At 47.1% G+C, this 19,816-nt stretch overlaps 1 protein-coding gene across 2 annotated transcripts in view; it reads right to left on the reverse strand.

Annotated features, from left to right (window-relative positions):
• LOC139747668 (uncharacterized) overlaps positions 1–17,223 on the reverse strand; it is a 76,399-nt gene extending 59,176 nt beyond the window's left edge. For both annotated transcript variants that reach the window (XM_071660237.1, XM_071660236.1), the window contains exon 1: positions 16,969–17,223. In XM_071660237.1, the coding sequence (XP_071516338.1) occupies positions 16,969–16,998 (30 nt within the window). In that variant the 5' untranslated portion in view covers positions 16,999–17,223. The remainder of the gene's footprint in view (positions 1–16,968) is intronic.
• Positions 17,224–19,816: the final 2,593 nt, after the last annotated feature.

Genomic DNA, 19,816 nt, shown 5'->3' on the forward strand with positions numbered 1-19,816 from the left:
TCCATACACTAGTATACACGCCATACACTAGTATACACTTCCATACACTGGTATACATCTCCATACAATGGTATACATCTCCATACACTGGTTTACATCTCCATACACTGGTATACACGCCATACACTGGTATGGACGCCATACACTGGTATACATCTCCATACTCTGGTATACACGCCATACACTGGTATACACGCCATACACTGGTATACTCGCCATACACATGTATACTTCTCCATACACTGGTATACACCTCCATACACTGGTATACACACCTTACACTGGTATACATCTCTATACACTGGTATACATGCCATACACTGGTATACATCTCCATACTCTGGTATAGACGCCATACACTGGTATACATGCCATTCACTGGTATACACAACATACACTGGTATACATCTCCATACACTGGTATACACGCCATGCACTGGTATACATCTCCACACTCTGGTATACACGCCGTACACTGGTATACACGCCATACACTGGTATACAATTCCATACTCTGGTATACACGCCATACACTGGTATACACGCCATACGCTGGTATACATCTCCATACACTGGTATATATCTCCATACGCTGGTATACATCTCCATACACTGATATACACACCATACACTGGTATAAAAGCCATACACTGGTATACACGCCATACACTGGTATACATCTCCATACACTGGTATACACGCTATACACTAGTGTACACGCCATGCACTGGTATACATCTCCATACACTGGTATACACGCCATACACTGGTATACACCTCCATACACTGGTATACACCGAAATACACTGGTATACACCGAAATACACTGGTATACACGCCATACACTGTTATACACGCCATACACTTGTAAACACGCAATACACTGGTGTACACACCATACACTGGTATACACGCCATACACTGGTATACACGGCATGCTCTGATATACACGCCATACACTAGTATACACGCCATACACTGGTATACACGCCATACACTGGTATACAATTCCATACTCTGGTATACACGCCATACACTGGTATACATGCCATACACTGGTATACATCTCCATACACTGGTATACATATCCATACACTGGTATACACACCTTACGCTGGTATACATCTCCATACTCTGGTATACATCTCCATACACTGATATACACATCATACACTGGTATAAACGCCATACACTAGTATACACGCCATACACTGGTATACAACTCCATACACTGGTATACATGCTATACACTAGTGTACACGCCATGCACTGGTATACATCTCCATACACTGGTATACACGCCATACACTGGTATACACCTCCATACACTGGTATACACGCCATACATTGGTAGACACGCCATACACTTGTATACACGCCATACACTTGTATACACGCCATACACTGGTATACATGCCATACACTGGTATACACGCCATACACTGGTATACGCCTCCATGCACTGGTATACGCCTCCATGCACTGGTATACACGCCATACACTTGTATACACGCCATACACTGGTATACACGCTATACACTGGTTTACACGCCATACAATGATATACACGCCATACACTGGTATACACGCCATACACTGGTATACGTCATATCTGGGCACTGGTACCATATCTGGGCACTGGTACAGTACGACAGTGAACGGTACACGGAAGCACCACATCTGAGCACTGGTACAGTACGACAGTGAACGGTACACGGAAGCGCCACATCTGAGCACTGGTACAGTACGACAGTGAACGGTACACGGAAGCACCACATCTGGGCACTGGTACAGTACGACAGTGAACGGTACACGGAAGCGCCACATCTGAGCACTGGTACAGTACGACAGTGAACGGTACACGGAAGCACCACATCTGGGCACTGGTGCAGTACGACAGTGAACGGTACACGGAAGCACCACATCTGATCACTGGTACAGTACGACAGTGAACGGTACACGGAAGCACCACATCTGAGCACTGGTACAGTACGACAGTGAACGGTACACGGAAGCACCACATCTGGGCACTGGTACAGTACGACAGTGAACGGTACACGGAAGCACCACATCTGATCACTGGTACAGTACGACAGTGAACGGTACACGGAAGCACCACATCTGATCACTGGTACAGTACGACAGTGAACGGTACACGGAAGCACCACATCTGAGCACTGGTACAGTACGACAGTGAACGGTACACGGAAGCACTATATCTGAGCACTGGTACAGTACGACAGTGAACGGTACACGGAAGCACTATATCTGAGCACTGGTACAGTACGACAGTGAACGGTACACGGAAGCACTATATCTGGGCACTGGTACAGTACGACAGTGAACGGTACACGGAAGCACTATGTCTGGGCACTGGTACAGTACGACAGTGAACGGTACACGGAAGCACCACATCTGATCACTGGTACAGTACGACAGTGAACGGTACACGGAAGCACCACATCTGATCACTGGTACAGTACGACAGTGAACGGTACACGGAAGCACCACATCTGAGCACTGGTACAGTACGACAGTGAACGGTACACGGAAGCGCCACATCTGAGCACTGGTACAGTACGACAGTGAACGGTACACGGAAGCACTATATCTGGGCACTGGTACAGTACGACAGTGAAAGTGGTTGTGAGGAAGTGATGGGCGACGTTAAGCAAGATGGTCGTAACCCTGCAGCGCTGCCCACCTGCAGATGCGTCTTGAGGCCAAGGACATCCAGCAGGCCACCCGACCTGGGAGGGAGGGAGGGAGGGAGCCACAAGGGTCAGTAAACTGTCAAGGTCATGTTGCTGCCATGTTGCTCATGTGACCATGACGCACGTCTCCTGCTGGTGGGTCATGCACGTCACGTGACTGACCATGAGCTGAGAGGTCATTTTGACCTGGAGGACGAGGGTGAAGGGTTGTGCTGGAGGACGAGGGTGAAGGGTTGTGCTGGAGGACGAGGGTGAAGGGTTGTGCTGGAGGACGAGGGTGAAGGGTTGTGCTGGAGGACAAGGGTGAAGGGTTGTGCTGGAGGACGAGGGTGAAGGGTTGTGCTGGAGGACGAGGGTGAAGGGTTGTGCTGGAGGACGAGGGTGAAGGGTTGTGCTGGAGGACGAGGTTGAAGGGTTGTGCTGGAGGACGAGGGTGAAGGGTTGTGCTGGAGGACGAGGGTGAAGGGTTGTGTTGGAGGACGAGGGTGAAGGGTTGTGCTGGAGGACGAGGGTGAAGGGTTGTGCTGGAGGACGAGGGTGAAGGGTTGTGCTGGAGGACGAGGGTGAAGGGTTGTGTTGGAGGACGAGGGTGAAGGGTTGTGCTGGAGGACGAGGGTGAAGGGTTGTGTTGGAGGACGAGGGTGAAGGGTTGCGTTGGAGGACAGTATTATGTGCCTCAGTCCGTCTTGAAGACGTTTGTATACTGCAGGGGAGACCAGACCCAAGGACGAGAGAGAGAGAGAGAGAGAGAGAGAGAGAGAGAGAGAGAGAGAGAGAGAGAGAGAGAGAGAGAGAGAGAGACGTGTGTGGGAAGGGAAGGTGTTTAAGAAGGAACAATGAGGTGTGTGGTGGTGGTGGGAGGGAGGCAGGAGGTGTGGCTGGTGAGTAGCGACCTGCTCTCATGCACGGCACGTTCAAGGCTGACACGTTCCTCCCATGTTGCTCACACCTACCTCCCTCACAACCTCCACCTACCTCCCTCACAACCTCCATCTACCTCCCTCACAACCTCCACCTACCTCCCTCACAACCTCCATCTACCTCCCTCACAACCTCCATCTACCTCCCTCACAACCTCCACCTACCTCCCTCACAACCTCCACCTACCTCCCTCACAACCTCCATCTACCTCCCTCACAACCTCCATCTACCTCCCTCACAACCCCCACCTACCTCCCTCACAACCCCTACCTATCCTCTCACAACCCCACCGACCTGCCTCACAACCCCCACCGACCTCCCTCACAACCTCCACCTACCTCCCTCACAACCTCCACCTACCTCCCTCACAACCTCCACCTACCTCCCTCACAACCTCCACCTACCTCCCTCACAACTCCTACCTATCCTCTCACAACCCCACCGACCTGCCTCACAACCTCCACCGACCTCCCTCACAACCTCCACCTACCTCCCTCACAACCTCCACCTACCTCCCTCATAACCTCCACCTACCTCCCTCACAACCCCTACCTATCCTCTCACAACCCCACCGACCTGCCTCACAACCTCCACCGACCTCCCTCACAACCTCCACCTACCTCCCTCACAACCCTCACACAGCCCAGTAGTCAGCCATGTCCCCGAGCGTAATCGGTAGAAAACCATCAAGATCTGACGATGACATTACAGATGTTTGGAGAGAGTTATCCCAAGTTAACACCTGTGATGTATGGAAGTTATCCCAAGTTAACACCTGTGATGTATGGAAGTTATCCCAAGTTAACACCTGTGATGTATGGAAGTTATCCCAAGTTAACACCTGTGATGTATGGAAGTTATCCCAAGTTAACACCTGTGATGTATGGAAGTTATCCCAAGTTAACACCTGTGATGTATGGAAGTTATCCCAAGTTAACACCTGTGATGTATGGAAGTTATCCCAAGTTAACACCTGTGATGTATGGAAGTTATCCCAAGTTAACACCTGTGATGTATGGAAGTTATCCCAAGTTAACACCTGTGATGTATGGAAGTTATCCCAAATTAACACCTGTGATGTATGGAAGTTATCCCAAGTTAACACCTGTGATGTATGGAAGTTATCACTAGTTAACACCTGTGATGAATTACCAAGTGCACCATCACTGGCTGTACCATTACTAGGTGTACCAATACTGTGTGGACCATTACTATGTGTACCATTACCAGGTTTACCATTAGGTTTACCATCATCAGCAGGTGTACCATCACCAAGTGTACCATCACTAGGTGTACCATCACCAAGTGTACCATCACTAGGTGCACCATCACTAGGTGTACCATCACCAAGTGTACCATCACTAGGTGTACCATCACCAAGTGTACCATCACTAGGTGTACCATCACCAAGTGTACCATCACTAGGTGTACCAACACCAAGTGTACCATCACTAGGTGCACCATCACCAAGTGTACCATCACTAGGTGTACCATCACCAAGTGTACCATCACTAAGTGTACCATCACCAAGTGTACCATCACTAAGTGTACCATCACCAAGTGTACCATCACTAGGTGTACCATCACCAAGTGTACCATCACTAGGTGTACCATCACCAAGTGTACCATCACTAGGTGTACCATCACCAAGTGTACCATCACCAAGTGTACCATCACCAAGTGTACCATCACTAGGTGTACCATCACCAAGTGTACCATCACTAGGTGTACCATCACCAAGTGTACCATCACTAAGTGTACCATCACCAAGTGTACCATCACTAGGTGCACCATCACCAAGTGTACCATCACTAGGTGTACCATCACCAAGTGTACCATCACTAGGTGCACCATCACCAAGTGTACCATCACTAGGTGCACCATCACCAAGTGTACCATCACTAGGTGTACCATCACCAAGTGTACCATCACTAAGTGTACCATCACCAAGTGTACCATCACTAGGTGCACCATCACCAAGTGTACCATCACTAGGTGCACCATCACCAAATGTACCATCACTAGGTGTACCATCACCAAGTGTACCATCACTAGGTGTACCATCAGTCGGTGTACAATCACCAAGTGTATCATTATAGGTTTACCATCATCAGCAAGTGTACCATCACTACTTGGACCATCGCCAAGTGTACCATCACTAAGTGTAACAAAACCAGGTGTGCTCCCACCAGGTGTGCCTGGTCTGAGGTTATGACGTGTTACCGTTGCAACAGTGACTGTGACATCACGACAATGTTTACGTCACTCGAGCTGCCGTCCATTACGTCATTATGTGAGTGAAGTTTTTCTGTCTCATGTGCGACGTCATCCATGATGTGTTCTGATGATGCAATGTGTCTAGCGCCTCCCTCCCTCCTGCTGTGGCTGACCACACGAGAACCTGCTGCTACACACACACACACACACACACACACACACACACACACACACACACACACACACACGCCTAGAGTTCCCTAATAAGCAGCCACTCAGGGAAGAGTAACGGGGTCGGTCATGTTGTTGACCTTGCACAAGGTGAGCAAGACGGACGAACACCCCGGCCGCTGTCTGCCAAGCCAGGACCAATGATGGTGGTGTCACGCATGACAGTCTGCGTTGTTTGTTTACTGCTCCACCTGACCTACGTGTGTGTGTGTGTGTGTGTGTGTGTGTGTGTGTTAATACATTATTGTGTATATTGACCGGGAACGTAAGTCTTTAGGGATCTTATCTTCATCTTTGCACTCTTTATCATATACACCGTCTTGTGGATGGCTTCTTACGTCATACATCACTTACAGTATTGACAGCTTCCTAGGAACATATCTTGCTTCCCATCAGTATTGACAGCTTCCTAGGAACATATCTTGCTTCCCATCAGTATTGACAGCTTCCTAGGAACATATCTTGCTTCCCATCAGTATTGACAGCTTCCTAGGAACATATCTTGCTTCCCATCAGTATTCACACCTTCCTAGGAACATATCTTGCTTCCCATCAGTATTGACAGCTTCCTAGGAACATGTCTTGCTTCCCATCAGTATTGACAGCTTCCTAGGGACATGTCTTGTTTCCCATCAATACTGACAGCTTCCTAGGAACATGTTTTGTTTCCCATCAATACTGACAGCTTCCTAGGAACATGTTTTGTTTCCCATCAGTATTGACAGCTTCCTAGGAACATGTCTTGTTTCCCATCAGTATTGACAGCTTCCTAGGAACATGTTTTGTTTCCCATCAGTATTGACAGTTTCCTAGGAACATATCTTGCTTCCCATCAGTATTGACAGCTTCCTAGGAACATATCTTGTTTCCCATCAGTATTGACACTTTCCTAGGAACATGTTTTGTTTCCCATCAGTATTGACAGCTTCCTAGGAACATATCTTGCTTCCCATCAGTATTGACACCTTCCTAGGAACATATCTTGTTTCCCATCAGTATTGACACTTTCCTAGGAACATGTTTTGTTTCCCATCAGTATTGACAGCTTCCTAGGAACATGTCTTGTTTCCCATCAGTACTGAGAGCTTCCTAGGAACATGTTTTGTTTCCCATCAGTATTGACAGCTTCCTTGGAACATGTTTTGTTTCCCATCAGTATTGACAGCTTCCTAGGAACATATCTTGTTTCCCATCAGTATTGACAGCTTCCTAGGAACATGTTTTGTTTCCCATCAGTATTGACAGCTTCCTAGGGACATGTCTTGTTTCCCATCAGTATTGACAGCTTCCTTGGAACATGTTTTGTTTCCCATCAGTATTGACAGCTTCCTAGGAACATGTCTTGTTTCCCATCAGTATTGACAGCTTCCTAGGTACATATCTTGTTTCCCATCAGTATTCACACCTTCCTAGGAATATATCTTGTTTCCCATCAGTATTGACAGCTTCCTTGGAACATGTTTTGTTTCCCATCAGTATTGACAGCTTCCTAGGAACATGTTTTGTTTCCCATCAGTATTGACAGCTTCCTAGGAACATATCTTGTTTCCCATCAGTATTGACAGCTTCCTAGGTACATATCTTGTTTCCCATCAGTATTGACAGCTTCCTAGGGACATGTCTTGTTTCCCATCAGTATTGACAGCTTCCTTGGAACATGTTTTGTTTCCCATCAGTATTGACAGCTTCCTAGGAACATGTCTTGTTTCCCATCAGTATTGACAGCTTCCTAGGGACATGTCTTGTTTCCCATCAGTATTGACAGCTTCCTTGGAACATGTTTTGTTTCCCATCAGTATTGACAGCTTCCTAGGAACATGTCTTGTTTCCCATCAGTATTGACAGCTTCCTAGGAACATGTCTTGTTTCCCATCAGTACTGACAGCTTCCTAGGAACATATCTTGCTTCCCATCAGTATTGACAGCTTCCTAGGAACATATCTATCTTCCCATCAGTATTGACAGCTTCCTAGGAACATGTTTTGTTTCCCATCAGTATTGACAGCTTCCTAGGAACATGTCTTGTTTCCCATCAGTATTGACAGCTTCCTAGGAACATGTCTTGTTTCCCATCAGTATTGACAGCTTCCTAGGAACATGTCTTGTTTCCCATCAGTATTGACAGCTTCCTAGGAACATGTCTTGCTTCCCATCAGTATTGACGGCTTCCTAGGAACATGTCTTGTTCCCATCAATATTGACAGCTTCCTAGGAACATATCTTATTTCCCATCAGTATTGACACCTTCCTAGGAATATATCTTGTTTCCCATCAGTATTGTCAGCTTCCTAGGAACATATCTTATTTCCCATCAGTATTGACAGCTTCCTAGGAACATATCTTGCTTCCCATCAGTATTGACACCTTCCTAGGAAGATAATTTGTTTCCCATCAGCTTCCCTTTGTCTGCAGGTGGTGGCTGGACCGACTACCGTTCTAATTGCTTGAGTTGGTGTCTGATTTTAAGAGAGAGAGAGAGAGAGAGAGAGAGAGAGAGAGAGAGAGAGAGAGAGAGAGAGAGAGAGAGAGAGAGAGTTGTGATACGAGAAAGTTAGGCGTAATGTGAATAAAAGTTTGGTTGTTATGTTCAGCATTGCAATGAGACAGGGTAGCTGGGGGTTTGAGTTTACTTGTATAAGACTTGAATTAAGTGAAGTGTTTTAGATATCTGGGAGTGGATTTGGCAGCGGGTGGAACCATGGAAGCGGAAGTGAGTCACAGGGTGGGGGAGAGGGCGAAGTTTGAAGGAGCAATGAGGAATGTGTAGAAAGGAAGGGTGAAAAAGGGTATGTTTGAAGGCATGATAGTCCCATCGACATTGTATGGAAGCAAGACCTAGGCTGTAGATGAGAATATACGGAAGCGGGTAAATGTGATGACACTGAAATGTTTGAGGACAATATGTAGTGTGAGGTGGGTTGATCGAGTAAGTAATGTAAGGGTAAGGGAGATGTGTGGTAATGAAAAGAGTGTGGTTGAGAGAGCAGAAGAGGGTGTGTTGAAATGGTCTGGACATATGGAGAGAATGAGTGAGGAAAGATTGATGAAGAGGATATATGTGTCAGAGGTGAAGGGAACAAGAAGAAACGGAAGACCAAATTGGAGATTGAAGGTTGGAGTGAAAGAAACTTTGAGTGCTCGGGGACTGAACATGCAGGAGAGTGACAGGCATGCACAGGATACTGTGAATTGGAGTGATGTGGTGTACAGTGGGCGACGTGCTCTCAGTGGACTAAAGCAGAGCAATTAAAAGGGCCAGGGGAACAAAGGAAACGCCTATTGATCCTAGTTGTAGATGGGGGGCTATAGTTTCCATGCATTGCGCATCACAGTTTGGGAATGTGGGACCGAATGAGGCCTTTTCTTCGTCTGGTCTTAGCGCTACCTTGTTAACATAGGAAACGGCGAACAAGTATGAAAGAAAGAATATATATTTGCATAATATATATATATATATATATATATATATATATATATATATATATATATATATATATAAATTATTTATTTATTTATTATACTTTGTCGCTGTCTCCCGCGTTTGCGAGGTAGCGCAAGGAAACAGACGAAAGAAATGGCCCAACCCCCCCCATACACATGTATATACATACGTCCACACACGCAAATATACATACCTACACAGCTTTCCATGGTTTACCCCAGACGCTTCACATGCCTTGATTCAATCCACTGACAGCACGTCAACCCCGGTATACCACATCGCTCCAATTCACTCTATTCCTTGCCCTCCTTTCACCCTCCTGCATGTTCAGGCCCCGATCACACAAAATCTTTTTCACTCCATCTTTCCACCTCCAATTTGGTCTCCCTCTTCTCCTCGTTCCCTCCACCTCCGACACATATATCCTCTTGGTCAATCTTTCCTCACTCATTCTCTCCATGTGCCCAAACCACTTCAAAACACCCTCTTCTGCTCTCTCAACCACGCTCTTTTTATTTCCACACATCTCTCTTACCCTTACGTTACTCACTCGATCAAACCACCTCACACCACACATTGTCCTCAAACATCTCATTTCCAGCACATCCATCCTCCTGCGCACAACTCTATCCATAGCCCACGCCTCGCAACCATACAACATTGTTGGAACCACTATTCCTTCAAACATACCCATTTTTGCTTTCCGAGATAATGTTCTCGACTTCCACACATTCTTCAAGGCCCCCAGAATTTTCGCCCCCCTCCCCCACCCTATGATCCACTTCCGCTTCCATGGTTCCATCCGCTGCCAGATCCACTCCCAGATACCTAAAACACTTCACTTCCTCCAGTTTTTCTCCATTCAAACTCACCTCCCAATTGACTTGACCCTCAACCCTACTGTACCTAATAACCTTGCTCCAATTCACATTTACTCTTAACTTTCTTCTTCCACACACTTTACCAAACTTAGTCACCAGCTTCTGCAGTTTCTCATATATATATATATATATATATATATATATATATATATATATATATATATATATATATATATTTATCTATTTTGCTTTGCCGCTGTCTCCCGCGTTAGCGAGGTAGCGCATGGAAGCAGACGAAAGAAATGGCTCAACCCACCGACATGCACATGTATATACATACACGTCCACACACGCAAATATACATACCTATACATCTCAACGTATACATATATATATACACACACAGACATATACATATATACACATGTACATAATTCATACTGTCTGCCCTTATTCATTCCCATCACCACCCCGCCACACAAGAAATAACAACCCCCTCCCCCTTCATGTGCGCGAGGTAGCTCTAGGAAAAGACAACAAAGGCCACATTCGTTCACACTTAGTCTCTAGCTGTCATGTTATAATGCACCGAAACCACAGCTCCCTTTCCACATCCAGGCCCTACAGAACTTTCTATGGTTTACCCCAGCGCTTCACATGCCCTGGTTCAATCCATTAACAGCACGTCGACCCCAGTATACCACATCGTTCCAATTCACTCTATTCCTTGCACGCCTTTCACCCTCCTGCATGTTCAGGCCCCGATCACTCAAAATCTTTTTCACTACATCTTTCCACCTCCAATTTGGTCTCCCACTTCTCCTCGTTCCCTCCACCTCTGACACATATATCCTCTTGGTCAATCTTTCCTCACTCATTCTCTCCATGTGACCAAACCATTTCAAAACGCCCTCTTCTGCTCTCTCAACCACACTCTTTTTATTACCACACATCTCTCTTACCCTATTATCACTTACTCGATCAAACCATCTCACACCATTTATTGTCTTCAAACATCTCATTTCCAGCACATCCACCCTCCTCCGCACAACTCTATCCATAGCCCATGCCTCGCAACCATATAACATTGTTGGAACCACTATTCCTTCAAACATACCCATTTTAGCTTTCCGAGATAATGTTCTCGACTTCCACACATTCTTCAACGCTTCCAGAACTTTCGCCCCCTCCCCCACCCTATGATTCACTTCCGCTTCCATGGTTCCATCCGCTGCCAGATCCACTCACAGATATCTAAAACACTTCACTTCCTACAGCTTTTCTCCGTTCAAACTTACCTCCCAGTTGACTTGACCCTCAACCCTACTGTACCTAATAACCTTGCTCTTATTCACATTTACTCTCAGCTTTCTTCTTTCACACACTTTACCAAACTCAGTCACCAGCTTCTGCAGTTTCTCACACGAATCAACCACCAGCGATGTATCATCAGCGAACAACAACTGACTCCACAACATATACCCATATACATTCATATAGATACACATACAGACATATACATATATACGTACATATACGTACACATATACAGACATATACATATATACACATGTTCATATTCATATTTGCTCGCTTTCATCCATTCTGGCGCTACCCCGCCCCACAGGAAACAGTATCGCTACCCCCTGATTTAGCGAGGTAGCAAGAAGGCCACATTCGTTCACACTGTCTTTAGCTGTCGTGTGTAATGCACCGACACCATAGCTTCCTTTCCATAGCCAGGCCCCACAGACCGTTCCATGTTTTACGGCAGACATTTCACATGACCTCGTTCAGTCTATTAACAGCACGTCGACCCCGGTATACCACACCATTTCAATTCACTCTATTCCTTGCGCACCTTTCACCTTCCTGTATCTTCAGGCCCCGATCACTCAAAATCAGTTTTACTGCATCCTTCCACCGCCAATTTGTTCTTCCGTTTCTCCTTGTTCCCTTCAAATCTGCCACATACATCCTCTTTGTCAATCTTTCCTCACTCATTCTCTTCATGTGACCAAACCATTTCAACACACCCTCTTCTGCTCTCTCAACCACACTCTTTTTATTATCACACATCTCTCTTACCCTTTCCTTGCTAACTCGATGAAAGCACTTCACATCACATATTATCCTCAAACTTTTCATTTCCAACACATCCACTCTCCTCCGCACATCGCCATCTATAGCCCACGCCTTGCAACCATATAACATTGTTGGAACCACTATTCCTTCAAAGATACCCATTTTTGCTCTCCGAGATTACGTTCTCTCCTTCCACGCTTTCTTCATCGCTCCCAAAACCTTCGCCCCCTCCCCCACCCTGACTCAATGCAGCTTCCATGGTTCCATTCGGTGCTAAGTCCTCTCACATATATCTAAAGCACTTCACTTCCTCCTATGTTTCTCCACTCAATCTTACATCCCAGTTAATTTGGCCCTCAACCCTACTGAACCTAATAACCTTGCTCTCATTCACATTCACTCTGAACTTTCACCTTTCACACACTTTTCCAAACTCAGACATCAGCTTCTGCAGTTTCTTACTCGAATCAGCCACTAGAGCTGTATCATCGGCGAACAACAGCTGACTCATTTCCCAAGCCTTCTCATCCCCAACCGACTGCATACTAGCCCTAGCTCCAAAACCCTTGCATTTAACTCCCTAACCACCCATCCACAACAAATTAAACAACCATGGGGACATCACACACCTCTGCCATAGACCGACATTCACTGGGAACCAATCACTCTCCTCTCTTCCAACTCGTACATATGCCTTACATCCTTGGTAAAAAATTTTCGTTGCTTCTAGCAGCTTATCTCCCATACCATATATATATATATATATATATATATATATATATATATATATATATATATATATATATATATATATATATATATATTATCCCTGGGGATAGGGGAGAAAGAATACTTCCCACGTATTCCCTGCGTGTCGTAGAAGGCGACTAAAAGGGGAGGGAGCGGGTGGCTGGAAATCCTCCCCTCTCATTTTTTTTTAATTTTCCAAAAGAAGGAACAGAGAAGGGGGCCAGGTGAGGATTTTCCCTCTAAGGCCCAGTCCTCTCTTCTTAACGCTACCTCGCAAACGCGGGAAATGGCGAATAGTATGAAAATATATATATATATATATATATATATATATATATATATATATATATATATATATATATATATATATATATATATATATATATATATATTTGGTCTCCCACTTCTAGTTCCCTCCACCTCAAACACATATATCCTCTTGGTCAACCTTTCCTCACTCATTCTCTCCATGTGACCAAACCATTTCAAAACATCCTCTTCTGCTCTCTCAACCATACTCTTTTTATTACCACACATCTCTCTTACCCTATCATTACTTATTCGATCAAACCACCTCACACCACATATTGTCCTCAAAGTGGGAGACCAAATTGGAGGTGGAAAGATGGAGTGAAAAAGATTTTGAATGATTGGGGCCTGAAAATGCAGGAGGGTGAAAGGCGTGCAAGGGATAGAGTGAATTGGAATGATGTGGTATACCGTGGTCGACGTGCTGTCAATGGATTGAACCAGGGCATGTGAAGCGTCTGGGGTAAACCAGGGAAAGTTTTGTCGGGCCTGGATGTGGAAAGGGAGCTGTGGTTTCGGTGCATTATTACACGACAGCTAGAGACTGAGTGTGAACGAATGTGGCCTTTGTTCTTTTCCTAGCACTACCTCGCGCACATGAGAGGGGAGAGGGTTGTAATTTTCATGTGTGGCGGTGTGGCGGTGGGAATGAATAAAGGCAGACAGTATGAATTATGTACATGTGTATATATGTATATATCTGTGTGTGTATATATATGTATACGTTGAGATGTATAGGTATGTATATTTGCGTGTGTGGACGAATATGTATATACATGTGTATGTGGGTGGGTTGGGCCATTCTTTCGTCCGTTTCCTTGCGCTACCTCGCTAACGCGGGAGACAGCGAGAAAACAAAATGAATGAATAATATATATATATATATATATATATATATATATATATATATATATATATATATATATATATATATATATATATATATTCTTATGAGTCCACGGGGAAAATGAAACACGATAAGTTCCCAAGTGCACTTTCGTGTAATAATCATATCATCGGGGAGACACAGAGAGAAATATAAGTCAGTTGATATACATCGAAGAGACGAAGCTAGGACGCCATGTTTACCAAATGGCGTCCTAGCTTCGTCTCTTCGATGTATATCAACTTACTTTTATATTTCTCTCTGTGTCTCCCCTGATGATGTGATTATTACACGAAAGTGCACTTGGGAACTTATCGTGTTTCATTTACCCCGTGGACTCATAAGAATATCTTGATCACGCGCAAAATTGTGACAGCGACAAAGCAATATGAATAAATGAATATAAATATATATAAGTGGTAGACGATGTGTGGATCAGGTGTTTGCTTTGAAGAATGTATGTGAGAAATACTTAGAAAAGCAAATGGATTTGTATGTAGCATTTATGGATCTGGAGAATGCATATGATAGAGTTGATAGAGATGCTCTGTGGAAGGTATTAAGAATATATGGTGTGGGAGGCAAGTTGTTAGAAGCAGTGAAAAGTTTTTATCGAGGATGTAAGGCATGTGTACGTGTAGGAAGAGAGGAAAGTGATTGGTTCTCAGTGAATGTGGGTTTGCGGCACGGGTGTGTGATGTCTCCATAGTCGTTTAATTTGTTTATGGATGGGGTTGTTAGGGAGGTAAATGCAAGAGTTTTGGAAAGAGGGGCAAGAATGCAGTCTGTTGTGGATGAGAGGGCTTGGGAAGTGAGTCAGTTGTTGTTCGCTGATTATACAGCGCTGGTGGCTGATTTGAGTGAGAAACTGCAGAAGCTGGTGACTGAGTTTGGTAAAGTGTGTGATAGAAGAAAGCTGAGAGTAAATGTGAATAAGAGCAAGGTTATTAGGTACAGTAGGGTAGAGGGACAAGTCAATTGGGAGGTAAGTTTGAATAGAGAAATACCGGAGGAAGAGAAGTATTTTAGATATCTGTGAGTGGATTTGGCAGCAGATGGAACCATGGAAGCGGAAGTGAGTCACAGGGTGGGGGAGGGGGTGAAGGTTCTGGGAGCGTTGAAGAATGTTTGGAAGGCGAGAACATTATCTCGGAAAGCAAAAATGAGTATGTTTGAAGGAATAGTGGTTCCAACAATGTTATATGGTTGCGAGGCGTGGGTTATAGATAGGGTTGTGCGGAGGAGGGTGGATGTGTTGGAAATGAGATATTTGAGGACAATATGTGGTGTGAGGTGGTTTGATCGAGTAAGTAATGAATGGGTAAGAGAGATGTGTGGTAATAAAAATAAAAAGTGTGGTTGAGAGAGCAGAAGAGGGTGTATTGAAATGGTTTGGTCACATAGAAAGAATGAGTGAGGAAAGATTGACAAAGAGGATATATGATGTGTGTCAGAGGTGAAGAGAACGAGAAGTGGGAGACCAAATTGGAGTTTGGAAGGGTGGAGTGAAGATTTTGAGCGATCGGGGCCTGAACATGCAGGGGGGTGAAAGGCGTGCAAGGAATAGAGTGAATAGGAGGGATGTGATATACCTGGGTCGACGTGCTGTCAATGGATTGAACCAGGGCATGTCATGCGTCTGGGGTAAACCATGGAAAATTTTGTGGGGCCTGGATGTGGAAAGGGAGCTGTGGTTTCGGTGCATTACACATGACAGCTAGAAACTTAGTGTGAACGAATGTGGCTTTTGTTGTCTTTTCCTAGCGCTACCTCGCGCACGTGCGGGGGGAGGGGGTGTTATTTCATGTGTGGCGGGGTGGCGACGGGAATAAATAAAAGCAGCAAGCATGAGTTATTTACATGCGTATATATGTATATGTCTGTGTATGTAGATATATGTATACGTTGAATGTATGTATATGTGCGTGTGTGGACGTATATGTATATACATGTGTATGTGGGTGGGTTGGGCCATTCTTTCGTCTGTTTCGTCTTTTGCTGGCCCCATGTGTTGCTGGCCCCATGTGTTGCTGGCCCCATGTGTTGCTGGCCCCATGTGTTGCTGGTCCTATGTGTTGCTGGCCCCAAGTGTTGCTGATCCCGAGTGATCTCCACATAACGTAAACACGTCAGTCAGTAATGGCGGGCAGAGGAGAGTATGGAGCAGCGGGAGCATTGTTGTCATCAGGGATCGACCACACCAGACCTGACCCTGGTGGCAGCCTCGATGGTGCTGCTCTCTGTTGTATTAGAAGCAAACTACAAGGCTTACCTGCCTTATATATCCCTGCTCAGGACTCCACCCCTGACCCCTGCTCAGGACTCCACCCCTGGCCCCTGCTCAGGACTCCACCCCTGACCCCTGCTCAGGACTCCACCCCTGACCCCTGCTCAGGACTCCACCCCTGACCCCTGCTCAGGACTCCACCCCTGGCCCCTGCTCAGGACTCCACCCCTGGCCCCTGCTCAGGACTCCACCCCTGGCCCCTGCTCAGGACTCCACCCCTGACCCCTGCTCAGGACTCCACCCCTGGCCTCAGGCTCCCTGACCCTCACCTGCACATGTTCCCCAGATATCGGTGTTCAACTCACCTGAGAGAGACAGTAGAAAGAGACCTTCATCCTGACGGAGACGTCTTGCCCTGGGTCATAACTTCTGCAGGAGTGTTCTCCTCTGGACGTCGGAGTTCCTCCGCTAATGACCTCCAGTGCCTTCTGCTGGGAGGGGCGGCCACACTCACGTGGTCAAGCGCCAGTGTCAGTGTCAGCTGGTAATGACCCAGCGGCAGGAGCAGGTCACGTGTGACCCTCCAGGTAGACCCAGCGGCAGGAGCAGGTCACGTGTGACCCTCCAGGTAGACCCAGCGGCAGGAGCAGGTCACGCGTGACCCTCCAGTTAGACCCATCAATGTTTACTGCGTTACTAAGTTGGTTTATCTGGCCTCATGTAGGTCAAGCGGGGATGAAGGTCCCTAGTATCATGTGCAGACCACAGGAGGAGTCCTGCTCTGTGACACACAGGAGTCCTGCTCTGTGACACACAGGAGTCCTGCTCTGTGACACACAGGAGTCCTGCTCTGTGACACACAGGAGTCCTGCTCTGTGACACACAGAGAGTCCTGCTCTGTGACACACAGGAGTCCTGCTCTGTGACACACAGGAGTCCTGCTCTGTGACACACAGGAGTCCTGCTCTGTGACACACAGGAGTCCTGCTCTGTGACACACAGGAGTCCTGCTCTGTGACACACAGGAGTCCTGCTCTGTGACACACAGGAGTCCTGCTCTGTGACACACAGGAGTCCTGCTCTGTGACACACAGAGAGTCCTGCTCTGTGACACACAGAGAGTCCTGCTCTGTGACACACAGGAGTCCTGCTCTGTGACACACAGGAGTCCTGCTCTGTGACACACAGGAGTCCTGCTCTGTGACACACAGGAGTCCTGCTCTGTGACACACAGGAGCCCCGCACTGTGACACACTTGCTGGTCTAATAACGTCTGGTCTGTACAAGGTGTACGGCTATGACCGCGTCTCCTGGTCTGTTACGGAGGCCCGAACCTGACGCACGGGTGGAGGAGCGAACCCTGGCCTGCCCAACACTGAACTGGCTCCTCCACACTCTGCCCTGCCTCATACACACACACACACACACACACACACACACAACACACACGATGCCTCTCTCTTTCCGTGCCCTAAACTCTCTCCTGAGACACGCCTCTGACTCTCTTATGTCTTCCCCCTCCCTCTCTCTCTCTGAGGGTCCCAGGGTCCGTCACTTTTACTGACAGATTCCAGGAAGGTCTGCAGCTGTTGTGGCCGCCTGGGAAAACTCGCGATCTTAAATACGTGAGGAACACGTCTCCTGAGGTGACACACACACACACACGTCTCCTGAGGTGACACACACACACACACGTCTCCTGAGGTGACACACACACACACACGTCTCCTGAGGTGACACACACACACACACGTCTCCTGAGGTGACACACACACACACACGTCTCCTGAGATGACACACACACACACACGTCTCCTGAGGTGACACACACACACACACGTCTCCTGAGATGACACACACACACACACGTCTCCTGAGGTGACACACACACACACACGTCTCCTGAGATGACACACACACACACACACGTCTCCTGAGGTGACACACACACACACACACGTCTCCTGAAGTGACACACACACACACACGTCTCCTGAGGTGACACACACACACACGTCTCCTGAGGTGACACACACACACACACGTCTCCTGAGGTGACACACACACACACACGTCTCCTGAGGTGACACACACACACACACACGTCTCCTGAGGTGACACACACACACACGTCTCCTGAGGTGACACACACACACACACGTCTCCTGAGGTGACACACACACACACACACACGTCTCCTGAGGTGACACACACACACACACGTCTCCTGAGATGACACACACACACACGTCTCCTGAGGTGACACACACACACACACGTCTCCTGAGGTGACACACACACACACACGTCTCCTGAGATGACACACACACACACGTCTCCTGAGGTGACACACACACACGTCTCCTGAGGTGACACACACACACGTCTCCTGAGGTGACACACACACACACGTCTCCTGAGATGACACACACACACACACGCGTCTCCTGAGGTGACACACACACACGTCTCCTGAGGTGACACACACACACGTCTCCTGAGGTGACACACACACACGTCTCCTGAGATGACACACACACACACACGTCTCCTGAGGTGACACACACACACGTCTCCTGAGATGACACACACACACACACGTCTCCTGAGATGACACACACACACACACACGTCTCCTGAGGTGACACACACACACACGTCTCCTGAGATGACACACACACACACACACGTCTCCTGAGGTGACACACACACACGTCTCCTGAGATGACACACACACACACACACGTCTCCTGAGATGACACACACACACACACACGTCTCCTGAGGTGACACACACACACACACACGTCTCCTGAGATGACACACACACACACACACGTCTCCTGAGATGACACACACACACACACACGTCTCCTGAGGTGACACACACACACACACACGTCTCCTGAGGTGACACACACACACGTCTCCTGAGGTGACACACACACGTCTCCTGTTACTGATGACAAGTGTTATAGTTCAGAGTTGGGTGGAGTGGGTGATGACTGTGGCCATAACTGGTGGATGATGACTGTGGCCATGGCTGGTGGGTGATGACTGTGGCCATGGCTGGTGGGTGGAGGGGTGATGACTGTGGCCATGGCTGGTGGGTGGAGTGGGTGATGACTGCGGCCATAATTGGTGGGTGATGACTGTGGCCATGGCTGGTGGGTGGAGGGGTGATGACTGTGGCCATGGCTGGTGGGTGGAGTG

Source organism: Panulirus ornatus, chromosome 69 (assembly GCF_036320965.1).
Source record: "Panulirus ornatus isolate Po-2019 chromosome 69, ASM3632096v1, whole genome shotgun sequence".
In the NCBI taxonomy this organism is placed as follows: Eukaryota; Metazoa; Arthropoda; class Malacostraca; order Decapoda; family Palinuridae; genus Panulirus; species Panulirus ornatus.